The sequence below is a fragment of the Pelodiscus sinensis genome, chromosome Z, assembly GCF_052426305.1.
Source record: "Pelodiscus sinensis isolate ZL-2025 chromosome Z, ASM5242630v1, whole genome shotgun sequence".
In the NCBI taxonomy this organism is placed as follows: Eukaryota; Metazoa; Chordata; order Testudines; family Trionychidae; genus Pelodiscus; species Pelodiscus sinensis.
The window spans coordinates 26,787,446-26,806,149 of record NC_143085.1 but is presented as its reverse complement, the minus strand read 5'-3'; the positions used below and the strand labels follow the sequence as shown (position 1 = coordinate 26,806,149).

Below are 18,704 nucleotides of genomic sequence, written 5' to 3'. Positions count from 1 at the left end.
GACCCTGAGCCCTAAGCTTATAATGGCCGTCCTGGGTCAGACCAAAGGTCCATCTAGCCCAGTAGCCTGTCTGCCGACAGCGGCCAACCCTAGGGACCCTGGAGGGGATGGACCGAAGACAGTGACCATGCCATTTGTCTCGTGCCATCCCTCTCCAGCCTTCCACAAACTTTGGGCAGGGACACCACTCCTACCCCCTGGCTACTCCATGGACCCAACCTCCATGACTTGATCTCACTTCCCTTTCAACTCTGTTCCAGTTGTAGCCTTCACAGCCTCCTGCAGCAAGGCGTTCCACAGGTTAACTATTTGCTTTCTGAAGAACAACTTTCTCTTACTAGTTTGAAGCCTGCTACCCATTCCTTTCCTTTGGTGTCCTCTAGTCCTTCTTTATGGGAACTCATGAAGAACTTTTCTGTGTGCACCCTCTCCACGCAACCCCTGCTTTTAGAGACCTCTATCCTGTCCCCGCTCCATCTCCTCTTTTCTAAGCTGAACAGTCCCAGTCTCTGTAGCCTCTCTTCATCTGGAACCTGTTCCCAACCCCTGATCATGTTAGTTGCCCTCCCCTCTCCCAGCCTTTCTCTTCCCCTCTCCCACCTCCTTTTCCCAGTCTCCACCAGTTTTGTTCAATAAAGACAGAGTCAATGTTGGAAGAAACGTTATCTTTATTTTGTACATCAATAAGAACGTGGGCTAGGGAAGGGTAAGTGGAAGGAGGTGAGGGAGGAATGGGGTACGAGCCCCCGATGGGGAGGACTGGGCTGGCTCTGTGGGCTTCTGGGGGTGGAAGCTCTCCTGCAGCCCCCCAATTGCCCCCTCTCCCCAGATGGCAGCCTGCGGCAAGTGCAGCCGGTCTGATGGCCGAGTGGTGTGATGTGCCCAGTGTGGGTACTCCGGGCAATCCAAGCCAGCACTGGTTTTCAAGCGGGGCACCCCTGAGAACTGTCAGTCCGGGGTGGGGGTCGGGACCCTTTAAGCGCAGCCCTCGGCTAGCCTGAGACAGCATCTCCACGCTCTAAGTCCTCCTCTGATGCCCTGCCGGCACTGCTTCCGGCCATCCTTAATCCCTGTTCAGGGTCCACTCAATGTGGACTTGCTAGTTCAAATAAGCAAAATGCTAATTCGAGCTAGTTTTTAGTTCTAGACGCGTTAGTTCGAATTAGCTTAGTTCGAATTAACTAATTGGAACTAAGTTAGTTCGAACTAGCGCTGTAGTGTAGACATACCCTATTATAGTCCTAGCCTTCACAGCCTCCTCTGGCAAGGAGTTCCACAGGTTGACAACACGCTGTGTGAAGAAGAACTTCCTTTTATTAGTTTTAAACCTGCTACCCATTAATTTCATTTGGTGTCCTCTAGTTCTTCTATTATGGGAACTAATAAATAACTTTTCTTTATCAGCCCTCTCCACACCACTCATGATTTTATAGACCTCTATCATATCCCCCCTCAGTCTCCTCTTTTCTAAACTGAAAAGTCCCAGTCTCTTTAGTCTCTCCTCATATGGGACCCATTCCAAACCCCTAATCATTTTAGTTGCCCTTTTCTGAACCCTTTCCAAGGGTTTTTCATATTTTTTAAAAAAAAGTCTTTTAAAGATCACCTCTGCAAAATGACCTTTTATTTCTCTTATGCCTTGAGAGGTTGCTTAAAATAGGTTACACTGTAATTTCATTGGATTGTACACTAATTGAGAGAGCATGCTTCAAACAGTCAGAAAAATACAGCAAACGTAAAGGCATGAGCTAATATCCATTATCTACCTCCTTGGTAATTCTAATCATACTGTTCTAGTGTCACAGATTTGAAATTTTATGGCTGATGCTTTGATAATAGCAGAAAAGGTAAACTGAATTCGTCTTTCCAAATATTCCATCTAATATAAGTGGTATTTTATACACGTAATGGAAAGCCTCCACCATTGGAGTTTTAACTAGAACTGGTTAGAAATTATCAGAGGGGTAGCTGTGTTAGTCTGAATCTGCAAAAGCGGCGAGGAGTCCTGTGGCACCTTATAGACTAACTGAAGTGTAGGAGCATAAGCTTTCGTGGGCAAAGACCCACTTGCATCTGACGAAGTGCGTCTTTGCCCACGAAAGCTTATGCTCCTATAAGGTGCCACACTACTCCTCGCCGCTTTTGGTTAGAAATTGAATTTTTCATTCTGGTAGGCATGGAAAGGCTGGAGGAGTGTTTGTTAATCTGAATTTGGGGCAAAAAGCCAACATATCAAAATTTTTCATCAAATGAAATTCTGAAAAAAAATTCAGTTCAATGAAAATGTTTCCATTTGAAGTCTTTCTTTCTTTCTTTCTTTCTTTCTTTCTTTCTTTCTTTCTTTCTTTCTTTCTTTCTTTCTTTCTTTCTTTCTTTCTTTCTTTCTTTCTTTCTTTCTTTCTTTTCCTGAGGGACGACAAAGTGATGTCACTCTGCATCTTGCAGCATCTTCCCCCTCAGCCACCCGGCCTCTCTGGTCTCCCCAGAGCTATGAGGAATGGGGGTAGGCAGCTGTGTGATCTCCCAGATGCTATGGGGGGTGGGTCGGGAGCTGCACCCTTTCCCCCCTCAGGGGGGCAGGCGGGAGTCACAAGGCCTTCCCCCTCATGGCTGGAGAGAGACAGCCATGTCTACCTCAGCCCAGCCCAAATATCTGGCCACCAGAGGGGTGCAAGAGCTGGTCCCAGTGTGGCCAGGCCTCAGCCACCCTCCCTGGTGGCCAGATGGGGGAGGGGGGCAAAGAAGATGGGGTGGCTTCGGCTACTGGATGGGAAGGAAGAACTGAGGCGGTCTTGAACCCTCGCTGGTGACCAAGGGTGGGGAGGAAGAGCTGGGCCCAGTATGGCTTCGGCCCTGGACCCTCCCCAGTGGCCAGGGGAGAGCCAGGCCCATCACTTCTTCAGCCCAGCCTTTCCCAGTGGCTAGGGAGAGAGCCAGAGTGACATGACCTCTTCCTTGCCCTCCTCCCTGGCGGCTGGGAAGGGGGAAGAAGTGAGGGTTGGGAGGCCCAAGAGCTGGGGCCAGCTGGGGAGAATGGCTTGGGAGAGGCAGGAGGGGGAGGAAGGAGGAAGATCCTGGGGTCTGCAAGGCTCTGGAGAGGCCTCTTTCATCCCCTGGTGGCCAGAGGGAGGGAGCGAGCTGGGCCAGCTGCAGCCTCGACTTGGCCCAACCTCCTGGTGGCTAGGGAGGGAGGAGAGCTGGGGCTGGGCTGGCCTGCCATGTCTTGGCCTGGCCCTCCCTGGCAGCCAGTGGCAGAGAGTGTAGCGAGCAGGGGGCACCACCCCCAGTATTTATTTATTTATTTAACATCAAATAAAGTAAATTTCTAATTGAAAAACCTAAATGTTTCATTAAGAATTTCACATTATTTTGAAAAGTCTCAGAGGGGTTAAAATTTTTTCTTTCAAATTCAGTTCTACTTTATATTTTAAAAAACACAAAAAAATCCCAAAACAAAATATGGGTTAGTTAAAACCAACTGTTTTCTATGGAAAATTGTTCTGATTCCAATTTTTCAAGTAGCTGTTCTTTTAACATCATATCTGCATACATATAATTGTACTGCTGTACTAATGAAGGGTCTTAATTATTCCAAAATATTTAATTCCCTTGGTGAAAAAAATAAATGGAAAGATTTCTTACAGACACATGGGACTCCCTTTGTAAGGTGCTAGACAGAACACATACAGTGTTGCCTAGAGCATACGGCACTGGGGCGCAGTCTCAGAAAATTCTTCCACTGATTTGCTGTGTGACCTAGGACAAATCACTTTCCTCCCTGGACCATAGCTCAGACATCTTTAAAATGGGGATAAAGATACCAGCCTCCTTTGTGAAGTACCTTAAGATCTACTGCTGCTATCTGATTTATAAATAATACTATAAAATAGGGTATAAACATGCATATAACAGTTATTAACTCTTTCATGTCAATTATAATTAATATACCTTTTCTTTCCTAACATGGACATGTAATAAGCAAACATTGTTTCTTAAGGGCAAGAAAATTTAAAGAAAAATTTGTGAACTATTCTGAGCTCCAACAAACAAACAAACAAAAATTTGAGTGAGGAAAACTCTAGTACAAAGTGTAATCAATGTACAAAAATCCAGAGTTTCTAATTTTTCTTAAATTCTGTGATCTTTTTACTATCAGAAGCAGGGCTAATCAACTTTGGAAGCTCCAGGAGCCACAATGATACTCACAGCACATGCCGAGGGCTGCAACTTAAATGTGGTTGCATATACCTCCAAATATACATGCAAATAGCATTAAAGCAAGACTACACAACACACAGGCCCCATTTAAGATAGTTCTGATGATATTAATAAAATGCAATATTTACCCAATTTCCACCCATCTGACAGCACTTTTAATGAGCAATGACAGTCCAGGAATTTTACTACTAAAACACATATCAACAGAAGACCATTATATTGACTACTTTTTTGTTTTAGCTCCCACCTGCAGGCTGCATGTTGAGCCCCGTGTAAATCCAAACTACACCACAGGCTGCAAACAAATGGGCCATGGGCCACATGCGACCCATGGGCCACATGTTGAGTAGCTCTGATGGAAAGTTTGACAGAGAAAGATGAACAATTTTGCTTTTTTAAAAAGAAATACCTAAGCAACAATGACCTTCACAGTTTTTTTATTTATAAAATTGGAAAGATAACACCTTTAATAAGACTCTTTTGGTCTCCTACTAGGCCTGACATGTATTCAGGCTGCAAAAATCTTTTCAAGGTTGATTTCTGAAGGGAACACCTTCAGTAGAAAAGGAACCAGAAGGCATCTTTGTCTTTGCACAAGGAAACCTATGACTTTCTTTGATGTATGGCTTTCATAGATGTTTCTACCTGATAACAGGAACCTAAGGTTCAAATACTTTAGACACCTCCAGACTTGATAATGCATTCTGCTATTATACTTCAGCACTTTAAGGAACAGTTTCATCTACTGCAGCATAACAATGGTTTCAAGGCGAAGGACATAGATTATTTCTGAGAAAGGTTGGAGAAACTGCAGGCTTTGATTTTTGTGGGTCTACAAACAGTTTTGTTAGTTCATTAGTAGGCTGTGCCCCCTGCTCACTACACTCACTAACCCCCTTCTTGCTAGCCACTTTCATGGCAGAGAGCCTGTTAGTCTTGCACTGAGCCCAACTGCACTCTCCATGGCCCCAAGTCACTTGCACCCTTCCCCACTCCCGTCCCACCACACCACAGGATGGGCCCCTCTATCTGAATCTTCTTGGCACATCCTTCCTACTTTCAATTGCCAGCCAGTGCCCTCACCCACAACCTTCTCCACTCCCACTCCACCACACCTCTGGATGGGCTCCTCTATCCAAATCCTCTTGATCCATCCTGACCAATCATTCCCTTCAATTACCAGCCCCTCCCCGCACCTTTTCCTGCTCCACCTGCCAATAAAGTAGTACATTCACATGCAGAGTTTGGAGCCTGTGGGCTTGTGGCCCTCACATGTAAGTAAAAACCAAACACAATCAGTGAAATGGAACTCAACTCCAAATGAACCCCTCCATTCTGGGTACTCCTGGGCATCTAGGTAACTAGCGAGGGGCAGGAGCTGAGTTACATGCGAGTGGCAAAGTAGGGAGAGAATTCCCCGCTCTCCACACCTGGTTACTGCCCATCTTTGTAGAGTGGCAGTGCTCCAGATGTGCCCTTCCAGCTGGAACACAAGCTCCTGCCATGGGGCTGGGACATGCTCTGTGTGGACAAGATGCAATGGAGAGACAGGGAATCATGGGATAGCCCCCACCTTTATGTACCCGCCTTAGAACCAGATTTGGGATACACAGGAAGAGAGCCTGGTGGGGTAATCTGGGCCTCTCGTCCTTATCCTGCAGATCCGTGTTCCACAGCCCACCCCCTCTCCTTCCATCCGTACTCCCACCTCCATCCTCCATTCCTACCCTCAAGATCCTCCCTTTGCCTCCTCCCAACACTGCCCATCCCCCTTCTTCCATCCCTATCCCCGCCTCCATTCCTGCATGCCCATCCCCCTGCCTCCATTCCTACCCCCACCATTCCCCCAAATCTGCCACCCTCTCTGCCTATACACCTCCTTCCATCCCTACCCCATCTCCATTCCTACACCCACCCTTAAACCTTAAATCCTTAAACCCTTCCTCTCCCCACTTCCTATCCCTACCCCCCAACTCCTTCCTCCATTCCTACACTCCCATCCTTCCCTAACCCCTCCTCCTCTGCATCCCTACACTGACCATTGCCTTGCCTCCATTCCTATAACCCCTGTAGCCAGACAGGAACCTTCTTTGTAACATCCATTTTTGCTTGCCTGGAGCAGGCAGTGCACACAGAGCAGAAGGCCCAGGCTGTGTGACCGTGAATGGCTGTAAACATAGATATGCCAATTGCTGACCAAGAGGCTGCCAAGGAGTGCCCTTGACTTAACCCATAATGATACGAACACACAGCCGTCCACTGGGGGAGAAAAAAATGTCTAGTACTCACAATTTAGTTATCTCTCTTGCAAGTGTAAATTAATTTGAAACTTGCTTGTAAGAACTGGCGCCACAAAACAGACCAGTACAATTTAGCATCTTAGATAAGAAAGAGGATATGGGCCCCCAGGGGTATAAAGATAGGTCCAGCAGCACATTTACTCTGAGTGTCAATCTACCATCTATCTGCTGGTCGGGTTTGGTGTTTGATCTCCCGAGGTTCCAGAGGGGACGCCCACCTCGTATTTGTCTTTCCTAGGAATTGACAGACCGGCCCTGGCCTGACACGCTGGAGTCGAGAGGCACAGAAAGGGGTAAAAATTGTACCTGGATGTGATCCTTTGTCTTAAGTGTACACATAGACTTAGAGCTCTTTAAAGATTAAGCTGTCACTTGGTACCATTATTTCTATTTTCTATCTTTATTTTCTTTGTAACCATTTTTAAAATCTGTATTTGCTAACAGTTAAGAAGGAGAGCAATAGCCATTGTAACCATATGCTTTTATAAGTCTTTTAATAAACCTGTAACTGTTTAAGTTTTAACCTGACTCCTTCAGTTGCTGTAACAGAACCAAGCACAATTTAAAAGAACTTCAGCCAGTCAAAAGGGACAGGCATAGGAAGAGCTTGGGCATTTGGATCTGTGTCACTCCCAGGTGACAGGTCCGTTGGGGCACCTTTCAGCCTTTCCTAGGCTGCCCGCTGCGAAGGAACCCTGTGTTCTAGCAGTTAAAATCTAAGGTGTAATAAGCTCTTCCTATAAACAGGGGCGTCTGTTGGCCTGCTGGCTACCCTCTGCGATGGGACCCCAGTCCTAGCAGTAAAGACACGGACGTTAAACCTTTTCTCGGAAACACACACACACACACTGCCCTGACCATCGGCTGACAACCCCTCACCTCCGTGATGCCCAAATATACCCTATCCCCCTTCCTTCCTGCCTACACACACCCTTCCTCCTTCCACGAATTCATCAAGCTGTGTGCTCATGCTCAGCCCAGCCTTTCCTATTGGGCCTGTTGGGGTTTCTGTAATGCCTTGTGAATGGCCATTGGGGCAGCTTTGCTCTGTGGCAAATTCAGGGAGCCCAGAGCAGCCACTCTGGAGAGCTGGGAAAGTGGCCAGGGTGCAGCGTAACCTTGCTGTCCCCATAGGGCCAGGTGTGCGGTGTGGCCAAGACCTGCCCAGCTTGTGGTGGGCCTGGGAGAGCCTGCCTGAGCCAGGGGTGTGCCCCTTCCCTGCAAGGCTCGGGTGCAGCGCCGCGAGCAGGGCCCCACTGGGAGCCGGAGAGGAGTAGCGGGGAGCAGGGACCTGAGCAGGAAGGGGGCAGTGCTTTGGGTACAGAGGGATGGACAAAGTGCCCCCAGTGGGCAAGGCCTTCCTGAGGGGGCCAACCCCCAAGGGGCAGGGTCTCCACAGAATTCGCTGGAGCTGGATGTCTTGGGGAGGAGCTGTCAGTGCAGGGGACCTGCCTAGGCCCTGGGTGTTGCAGGCAGGAGGCCTTGTTCTGTCTGCAGACCCCAAGCCCTCACTGTAGGATCTGCTCATGCTCAGGGAGGCTCTCTGCCATCTTGTGTGAAGAGAACCAGGCAGTGGTGCTGTTGCGGGACGTACTGGAGAGGCAGTGCTGCAGCTGCTGCCAGGGTCCGGTCCCCATGCTCCTTGCTCCCACCCACCCCGAAAGTAGCAGCACAGCAGCTAGAAGATGCCACTAGCACCAAGCCCACCTGCTCTGCAGTGGGCAGCTGGGAGAAGTGCACACTCTGAGCAGAAAGGATACGGGGCTGTTGAGAAGGCAGGAACTGGAGGGAAGAGCAGGGATTCCGGGGGAATGAACTGGGGCTGCAGGAGCACTGGGAAAGAAAAGAGGGGACCAAGAAAGGAGCAGGGATGAAGAGGAAGGTCGCATGGCTGAGGGCAGAGGTGGGCAGCAGGATGCAGAGTGATGTCGTCATCACTCTGTCGTCCTGCAGGAAATTTATATATATATATATATACAAAGAGAGAGAGAGAGATGATTCATTGACCTCTTTTCATCTATTAGCCATGATGTTTACTGCGCAATTTTGTTTCTGTCCTGTATTGTACTGTTTGCTGTACCTCTCTTGTCTTTCCTTTCCTACACAAAGCTCTGACATTAGCTATTTATTTATGCAGCTTATGTTCTTTGTGTAGTGCGGTGTCTTTCAACCAGGCCTACATAAATCCCTCGAGCATGCAGAGGTCTCCCAGGGGATAGGTCAGTTCATCTAGCTATTCGCCTAGTTTTACAATGGGTTACATAAAAAGCACTAGTGAAGTCAGTACAAACTTCATACAATGACTTGTTTGTAAAGCTCTGTATACTCTACACTGAAATATAAGTAAAATGTTTATATTCCAATAATTGTTTATAATGATATGGTAAATATGAGTAAGTAAGCAATTTTTCAGTAATAGTGTGGTGTGACACTTTTATATTTTTTATATCTAATTTTATAAGCAAGTATTTTTTAAGTGAAACTTGTGAGTACACAAGACATTTCAGACTACTGAATGGAGTGCAGTGGTCTGGAAAGGTTGGGACCCACAGATATAGAGATACCACCCAAGAATAGCTGCCTTCATACTACCTATATCCCCTAATGCTTGTCAGGACTGCTACAAAAGATGACATAAACATGGCAGATGCAGAGAGACATTAAGAACTATACAACAGGGAGGAAAGATCTTTCTGATGCAGTTTGAAAGATGATAGAGAGATGAGATGAAATACAGGTCTATGAGTCAGGAGTTCCAATGAGAATGCATTTGCGTCAGCACGGATGAGAATACTTGGCCAGGGACAGGGTCAGAAGAGTGCAGAGAGATACAAAACAGGCCTGAAATGAATGGGAAGTTAGTGGAATTGTTTCTAGTGTGGTTGGGACTTGATGGCAGAACTTTATGGAAAACTCCTGTTTACAACACAAGCAGCGAGGAGTCCTGTGGCACCTTATAGACTAACTGAAATGTTGGAGCATAAGCTTTCGTGGGCAAAGACCCACTTCTATAGACCCACAGTCTATAAGGTGCCACAGGATTCCTTGCCGCTTTTGCAGATTCAGACTAACATGGCTACCCCTCTAATACTGTTTACAACATACTGTCTCTGTCTATACTTGCTGATCTCCCCTTCATTATTCCTAAGGGCAAATCTGCTTTGGTCCCTTTGTCTGTTGTCAGTTACTTTGCTTATAACGTCTGTTTCTACAGAGGATATCTCAAGATCATGTTGGGGGTTTCTTCCGGTTGTCCTTGCTCAGATCCTGTTACTTGGGATTTTGTTCAATGTATTGGAATAACCTCCTGTTCCCATTGCCATCTGCTTACATCTATCTTTATCTTTTCATGTGGCTTTGTGGGCTGGTTGTTCTACTTACATGATTTAAAAAAAAAAAACACTATTTGTGCTTTGGCCATTATATTCTTTCTTTGGGCAGGACTCAAGTGAGCCCAAAGGCTTTATATAATTTTTTACATGTATTTCAAATGATGTTAACTTTAATGTTTTAAAGCTTCAGAAGGATAGCCAAGTTAGTCTTTAACAGGAAAAACTTAAAAAACAACACATAGACTAGTAGCTCTTTAAAGACTAACAAAACATGTAGATGGTATCATGAGCTTTCGTGGGCAAAACCCACTAGTATTTTTTTAAAGGTTTTAACAATTCAATATTAATTTCAACAGACACATATATAGCTTCTATTGTATTGATATTTTTAGGAGGATTTGGTAGAGAACCAATTTCAGTGAAAGTCTGTGACAAGCACATTACAATGTAAACATGAAATAATCACTAAAATGATGAGAAATTAGGGCCTGATCCTAAGATTTGCTGAGCATCCCATGGGTTGAATTCATGCAGTACCTTGCAGAAAGGGGCTCAGCAGTTTATAGGCTTGCATCCTTAATTTTTTTACACAGCTGAGTAATATCATCATCTCCTTTTTGCAATGCCACAGTTAGGAAGGGCTGATTTATTTTGGTTTCTTGGCATAGGTAAATATCTGGACTACTAGCCACTGCAAGTGTAACCCCATTTTGTAAACTTTTTTTTGCTCCCACAGTGGAACATTCTCTGGGAGCTTATTATGATAGCTGTTATTATTATGTAAGAGAGGATGAATTCAATTCAGACCGTGTTGTACTTTTCCATAATAGCAGGGGGAAAATAAATTACCGTTTCAGAGCTATTTTAGAAATCTTCCTTTCTAATCAGTTTAAGTGAGTTCCATCTGCTCTAAGCATATTCTTGGTATAGCTTTCTAAATATCTTTTCATTCTGTTTCTATTTTAAATTTCTTTTTGCTGAAGTTGTACATCACAATTATAGCTGCTTGAAAGCCACTGCCTGCATATAGCAAGCAGACATTTCCCTTTCACATTTTCCAATGAAGTGTATGGGAAGCAGCAGAAGTCACTAAAACACTTCCTTTCAGTGGTCAGCAGTTCAATTCCTTATGTTCTTTCCCCCAACACCAGTGATTCCTTGCTGTTTCTCTCCTTTTGGTCTCATAATAGCTAAGAGAAAAAGTTTCCAGGCATTGAATTTACAATGCCAGGTGCTTTTAGGATGTGATTGCATTTTAAAGTGGTGTCTTATCGCTATGAGCTGAGGGACTGTGGAATACTTCTGCCTTACCATTCCCTTTAGTAGGTAGTATCCACAGCTTTACCTCATGGTAAGCACTAAGGGTATGTCTACACTACCCTGCTAGTTTGAACTAGCGGGGGTAATGTAGTCATCCGCAGTTGCAAATGAAGCCCGGGATTTGAATTTCCCGGGCTTCATTTGCATGAAGCCGGCCAGCGCCATTTTTAAATGCCGGCTAGTTCGGACCCCGTGCCACGGGGCTACACGCGGCACAGACTAGCTAGTTCCGATTAGGCCTCGTGGAATTTTCTGTCCACAGTACATTTCAAGAAATTTGCCTTCTGTCCTAATTTGAGATGAAAGGAAATTTCAAAAAGCCCAGAATTTCCTCTAGGACAGAAATTCTATTTTCTGACCACCTCTGGCATTCATCCTCACAACACTCCTGTGGTGTAGGCAGCAGGCACTATTTATCTCTGTTTTACACATAGGAAACCGAGGCCCAGGGAGACTAAGTCACTTGACCAAGGTCACACAGACATCTCTACTATAGCTAGGAATTGAGCCTAAGGTCTCCTGAGTCCACTGTTAGAAGTTTAACCACTGACCTGTTGTTTAAGGCAGTAGTGTCAGCTCTGGAAGGAATTGCCCATTCTTTTTCATATTCACTCTCCCAATTTTCACAATGGGTTTTCCCATGGAGCTATGAGGGATGAGAGGATCAAAACATCCATCTGCAGGTTTGTTTACTCTGAACATCTTGCTTTTCCAAATGAGAAGCTGAATTTTGCTTCCTTCCTGTCCCATCCTTCTTGGCTCTCATGACTTCCAAAAAGGCCAAGCAACATCTTGCAGGATTTTGAAATGTTTTGGAAAGAGTCAGAGGGAGAAAGAAAGTATGAGATGTTCCCCGATGCTAACCCAATGAGACAGCGGAAACACAGCAAATGAAATCTTTAGGCACAGTCAACAAGGCAGCCCTGCCAAAAACCAGAAGGCCTCCTGTTAAGGGACAGTACCCAAAGGGAGAGAAGCAAATGGTGAGCCAACAGGACAGAATCATCCGGGAGTCTCATCTGCCATCCAGATGGTCAAAAATAGCTCAGAGCTGTACTCAGACACAAGAGAAGTAAAAGGCAATGCCTCCTGACTGAAAGGACCCTGTGTACCCATAGTTGGTTCAGGTGGAAGAAATTGTCAGTGTTCTTCGGTGTGCACTAGAGTTAGAAAAGAAAGAACAGGATGTGGGGTAACACTATTTGCCAGCAGTATTTATAGAAAATGAATCTAAACTCTATCCACCCAGACTTTGGTTAAGTTTGGAGTTGGATACTCAGAGGCTATGTCTATACTGTAGGCTTCTTGTGAAAGAAGCTTTTTGCGGAAGAGATCTTCCGCAAAAACTTCTTGCGCAAGAGCGTGTCCACACTGCAAAAACACATTGAAAAAGCGATGCTCTTTTGCACAAGAGAGCGTCCAGACTGCATGGACGCTCTCTTGAAAGGATACTCTGATTGCCATTTACAGAATAGCCACCAGGGCACCTGTGCTTTTTTTGATTGCCCCTTTTTGTGCAAAACACCCCTGTTCCAAGTCCACAAACACCTTTTTGTGCAAGAGCTCTTGCACAAAAAGGAGTTATTCCTTGTAGGAGGAATAGTTACACCAGAAAAAACCCTCAGTTTTTTCATTTTACTTGCATAAAAATGCGCATTAGTTGTGGACGCTCCACGAGTTTGTGCGGAAAAACAGCTGGTTTTGTGCAAAAACTCTGTAGTGTAGACCTAGCCTTATTGTGTAGTTTTCTCTTTCCCCATCAAAAAATCTGCTCCCCCTTTAGGAGATTCTTCCCTTTCCCTCTTATTCCTCTATAGAATCATCTCCTCCCTCATCTTACAGAATCTGTCCCTTTCTGTCTTGATTCCTTCTGGCATCTTACTTCCCTTGCTCCTGCACATCTTTCCCCCTCAGCATTCTCCCTCTAGGTCTCTGACCCACATGACTAACCTTGTTATTCCAAGGTTTTGCCTGCCTCCATGACTCCCTGCTTCCACGACTCTCTTTCTTCTGCTTCCGAGCATCTTTTGCTCCCTTTCCTTACAGGGCAACTCTTGGCATCTTGGCCCCATTCCCCTCTTGGGCCTGTCTGCCTTCTTAGCCGTCAAAGAGTTGCCCACATTGATGACTACTCCTTCAACAGAGGATTGTCTTGAGGCTGATGGAGAGGTGGAGGGGCATTTGAGGCTGCTGCATACATACCAGTGTCCTTAGATCTCCTCAGCATGGAGCAGTGGGATATCTAGTGTGGGAGATGCAGAGAAGTGGGCATTACAAGGTGTATGAGGAGGGGGCAGCTGCAACATGGACAAAAGCTAACGCCCCACCCAACATTCCTGGGAAGCAGTGATGACTCATGTGGAGATGCCATCTCCTGCATCACTGGGGTATAGGATACATTGATCAAAATAGGTTCAGCTTTTAGTGCAAGAAAGTGAACATTTAGGAGTTAAGAAATCTAGGGAAATGGTTATATAGGAGAAAGCATTAAAATCAGACACGTGGAGGAAGTCTGGTGAGTCCAATAAAGATACAGGCCCAAATCCTGCTTTCCTCCTTTTTGCATCTTTGTCCTCCCCAGTAATCAGACAAGGATCTGATTCTTTTCTAGTTTCTACTGGTGCAAGTCAGGAGGTCAATGGAGTCATGATGCTAACAGTGAGAGGAGGATTTTGCTCAGTATAATGCATGCCTAGTAAATTCTGAAAAAGGGGTAGAAGAAAATGCCATTTTGGCACTGTGAGAGACTGCTCAGAGATCTGACTACAAGTGGAGAAGCACAAGGGAAGCACATCTGGTCGAATGAGTCCCCTGTTGGAATTCTTTTACCTTTAGAGGTGGTGTGCTAGGCATGAATTTGGCCTGCCTTGTTTTTTAAGGCTTGTAAGGGAAAAGAGAATGTGTATCATAAAAGCAGAATGAATTAAAACAATCTAAATGGAAGCTCCCTCCACTGGATCTTGAAGATTCTTTGATCCAAAATCACAAACTCTGCTAGTGCTTATTTGTAAATAGCTTTCAGTGTAGTGCTAGTACTGATAGGCCACTTGGCATGCAGAGGGACACAATTCACAGTTAAGTAACATTTCAAGCCTCAGCAGTGCTGTTTCATCCCACTATAAAACTTACAGGTCCCTTTTGGCATTACTTATAATTCATTAAGTCCCAGTTGCGGTGATGCAGCATGGTTGTAGTGCTTTCAGCTGAAGTGTAGTCTGAGCATATTTTCAGTGCTCCCATGGAAATCCCAGAATTGTTTTACAGAACTTGAACAGTACAAACAAAATCCCTGCTGCTACAATCAAGTTTATTTTCCATTTTTTTTAAATCTCTTTATAGAATGGAACTGCAGAACAAATTCTTTATTTTTTTTTTGGAAGTTGTGCAAAAAGAAAAAAAAAAGCTGTGTCAACCCTTGGAGTGTGTGTGAGAAAAACAAAGTTTAGTCAGGTTTGCTAATTTCGGTAGCAAACAGAACGTGACAAATTTTTTTGTAACCATTTAATCCATGCTCGATCCAAATGCAATTCTGTAATTCTTTTCATTTTATAATCCACTCTGTGTGACAAGGCAATAAAAGATGTGTCTCTGCCTCTCCCCTTTGTTGTGCTCTTTCACTTGAGCATGTTCCTTACTCCAACAGCTTGATAAACATGAGGATCTAGGTATTCCACACTGCTATGGTTCTCATGGTTAAATTAAAGGACAAATACAACAAATTAAATCAACGTATGCTTAGTCACATCTGTTTCATTTATGTCAAACTGGTGCCACTGAAGCAGAAAGTGCTTTTATTCTTGTTATATTGGAAACTAACTGGCTTTGCACATAATGAAACACATACTTAATCGTGTGTAAAATAAATGGATCACTTCTATTTTTAAGACAGAGTGACTGACAGCTCCATGACTCAGTTTACTAGGGATGCAAGGAGGAACATTTCCTATTATGTTTTTCCTGTTTATCTCACTGGGTTTATTTTCATGGTGTTTATATCTAAAACCATCTCTGTTGCTCCCCAACAGAATTAAAGCAGCACCAGGTGTGAAGATAATGGCCATCAGAGTCAGTGATGCAGACCAATGGGGAATTCAACAAGAAATAGACAACGAAAGGGAACAGACCACTGCCTCTGTTGTTTGTGTGCGTAATGATCCAAACATAGAAAGCAGGTAAGCTATTTGATGTGCCACCGTAGATGTGATGTCTAGTAAGAAAAATAATAGTCCCTTTTATAAATGATGCTGCTTTTGAAAGTACTTCTGTCCTTTCACTACTCTCCTCAGTTCTAAAGCCTCATGAAAGCTCTAACATGATTCTATGTTATCTTACAAGACCTTTAGTTTTTTTCAGTGCTTCATAAGTGAATAACCTAATTTTACTTGATGCTGCAGAAATTACCTCTCTTGTATTACCTATTGGGGGATGGTGGGAATAAGTGCCTCCGGCAAAAGAGCCAACAGCAATAAGTGGATTAAAATGGGAGAAATACTAAGAATAACTTAATGGCATGTAGGACAGTGCTCTCACTTTTCTCTGAAAAGCTATAAAAGTAATAGCTATCAAGTATCATTCATTACCACCACAGAATATCTGTGGATGTCTCAGATTTCTCGTGAATTCCATATATATTTATGATGATGATGTTCTAAGAAACTATACCCAAAGATATCAAAAGTAATGAGAATTTAAATTGTTAGTCAAAAGTATGCATTTTATAATACAATCAATTACTCTTGCTGCTACACTATATTTAGAATACACAAAGCATATGTAACCTAAAACTGTATTATATGTAGTTAGTCACAAAACGGTGTCAGACTTTCAATTTGAGAATCTTCCTTCTGCATCTGTCCTTCTCTGAAGATCCTTTTAAGGAAGAAAAGCTGGTGATAGTGTCTGTTCAAACTCAGGGAAATTATTATTGAATGTTTGGATTTCAGATTCAATTTCTTGCAAGTTTCACATTCTATTTCTCGTGCTGTATTTGAGGAACAAACACTGCAGATAGATATTTAAATAAAAAGTTGTCAATGAGTTTTCTCTTGCAAAATTTCAATTACAATTTTCTATCCGTACCTGGTTCCTTGAACTTCCTCTCCCTTACCTTCTCAATTCATCCTTTCCCTCCAACCCCCCAAAAGTGGTAAACTCAAATTTTAGGACCTGATTAATCTAGTTCTCCCTTTGGAGGCCAAAGGAAAATTCTAGCTTTTTTTTTCAATTTGCTGTTGTTCATTTTTCATCGTAACAATTATCATTGCCATTCTTATACTTCACCTATTTCTAACGCATGGGCTGGATGCTGTATAATTAGTTTTTGATTCAGTTCTTTTTCAGTAAGTCTCCCTGTGACTTCTGTGCTAAAGCTACACATTGGCCTTTTTTAAGAAGGCTGTCTGACAGTGCAAGGTATTTGACTGGGATAAGAACCACTACTGTTACACTGGAATTACAATTGCCATATGGAGATTTGATCTATGAAAACTTCAATGATTAAATTCAATCAAGGTTTCTCTGAATGAACTCTGATTACCAATCAAGAGGGTTGTTCAATATTGACCTCAAATAAATATTAGTTGAGACTTTCTAGTACAGTAGCTGTGGCCTAAGTTCCATTTAGAGCAATACTCACCCCACATATTAGAGAAAATGTTGAGGTTAAAGAAAAAACTTAATATAATTCTCTACTGCAAAGAATCTGTTTAAAAGGAACTGAACTGAAATTATTAATTTTTGTTTTAGTAAAGCAAAAACTGAGAACACTGAAAATTTTTATGTTATACATTTCACTAATCCATGAAATTATACCTGTCACAGTAACTTAGTTTTTATTAACACTGTTTTTTGCTTTGTGTTGAACTGTTACATTATACAAAAGCAACAAATCTCAAGTTAATTAATACTTTGACCCTTTCCTTTGTGAGATTAGTTTTAATATTTTTGGATTAATTAAAGTATGCAAATAGAAACTGCTAAAAGATTGGTTCCAGATTTGCAAATATTGTAGCAATGTTGCTTAGAGTACATATTTAACTTTGATCTTTATTTTAATTTGCTTTTTGGAGGGCTAACATTGTGGCACTCTATTGCTTTTGAAGAATATGTACAGTTGATATAAGGCTTCTTGTTTGTTTGTTCATTTGAATCAACAGGAGCCCAGGTCCTGCTCCTATTTCAGTCAAAATTGTTCTCAAGACAGATTCTGCATCCCTTGCTTCTGTTAGGGTACGTCTACACTTGCACCCTAGTTCGAACTAAGGTTACAAATATAGGCGACCGAAATTGCTAATGAAGCGGAGATTTAAATATCCCACACTTCATTAGCATGATCTTGCTGGCACGTTACTCCGCTCAACAGTTGTTTCAAAAGTGAAAGTGCGCACCGGGACGCGTTAGTTCGAACCAAACCTTTGGTTCTAATTAATGTTACTCCTCAAAAAATGAGGACTATTTAAATCCCCGCTTCATTAGCAATTTCAGTCACCTACATTTGCATCCCTAGTTCAAACTAAGGTGCAAGTGTAGACGTACCCTTAGTGTACGTCTACATTGCAAGCTTATTTCAAAATAGAATGTCCACACTACAGGGAAGCCACAAAATCAGTCCAAGGCAGGCTCCCCTAATGTGAATGCACTATCTCGATTTAGAGGCCCAGGAGGCATTGGGGAGGAATAACTTTAGAATGGTCCTGGTGAAGAGCTATTTCGACATAGCAGCAGTAGAACATCCACACAAACCCTCTTCCAAAAATCTTTTTCAGAAGAGGCGTTATTGCTCATGGAATGAGGTTTACCAACATTGGAAAAAGCCCTCTGTTATTTTGATTTTCTTTCAAAATAATGCAATTACTCTGTGGACGTATTGTTTTTCTGGAATAACAGCAATTATTCTGGAAAAACACTGCAGTGTAGATGCACCCTCAGGGTATATCTACACTAGTCCCCTCGTTAGAACTAGGGAGGCTAATGTAGGCATTTGAAGTTGCAAATGAAGCCCGGGATTTAAATATCCTGGGCTTTATTTGCATCTTCTCGTCCGGGCGCCGTTTTTAAATCCCCTTAGTCCGAACTAACTGCCCGTGGTTACACGCAGCAATCAAACATTAACTCGAAGTAAGTCCTTAGTTCGAGTTAACTGTTACACCTCATGGAGTTACCATGAGGTGTAACAGTTAACTCGAACTAAGGACTTAGTTTGAGTTAAAGTTTCACTGCTGTGTGTAGCTGCGGGCAGTTAGTTCGGACTAAGGGGATTTAAAAATGGCACCCGGATGGGAAGATGCAAATAAAGCCCAGGATATTTAAATCCCGGGCTTCATTTGCAACTTCGAATGCCTACATTAGCCTCCCTAGTTTGAACTAGGAGGCTAGTGTAGACATACCCTCAGTAACCTCAAGTAACTTTGTTGAAGTTAACTGGAGGTTTGCCTGAGTAAGATGTCACAAAATCATGCTCCTTAATTGTATAACAAAATTAAGACTGTAAATATTTATTAATAATTTCTTCATTGAGGGCTCAGCCAGTTTCCAC

The 18,704-nt window shown here is 43.4% G+C and overlaps 1 protein-coding gene across 1 annotated transcript in view; it reads left to right on the top strand.

Annotated features, from left to right (window-relative positions):
• TMEM132B (transmembrane protein 132B) overlaps nt 1–18,704 on the top strand; it is a 543,321-nt gene that overhangs the window by 231,470 nt on the left and 293,147 nt on the right. The window contains exon 3 of the mRNA XM_075898470.2: nt 15,196–15,342. Within this exon, the coding sequence (XP_075754585.2) occupies nt 15,196–15,342 (147 nt within the window). The remainder of the gene's footprint in view (nt 1–15,195; nt 15,343–18,704) is intronic.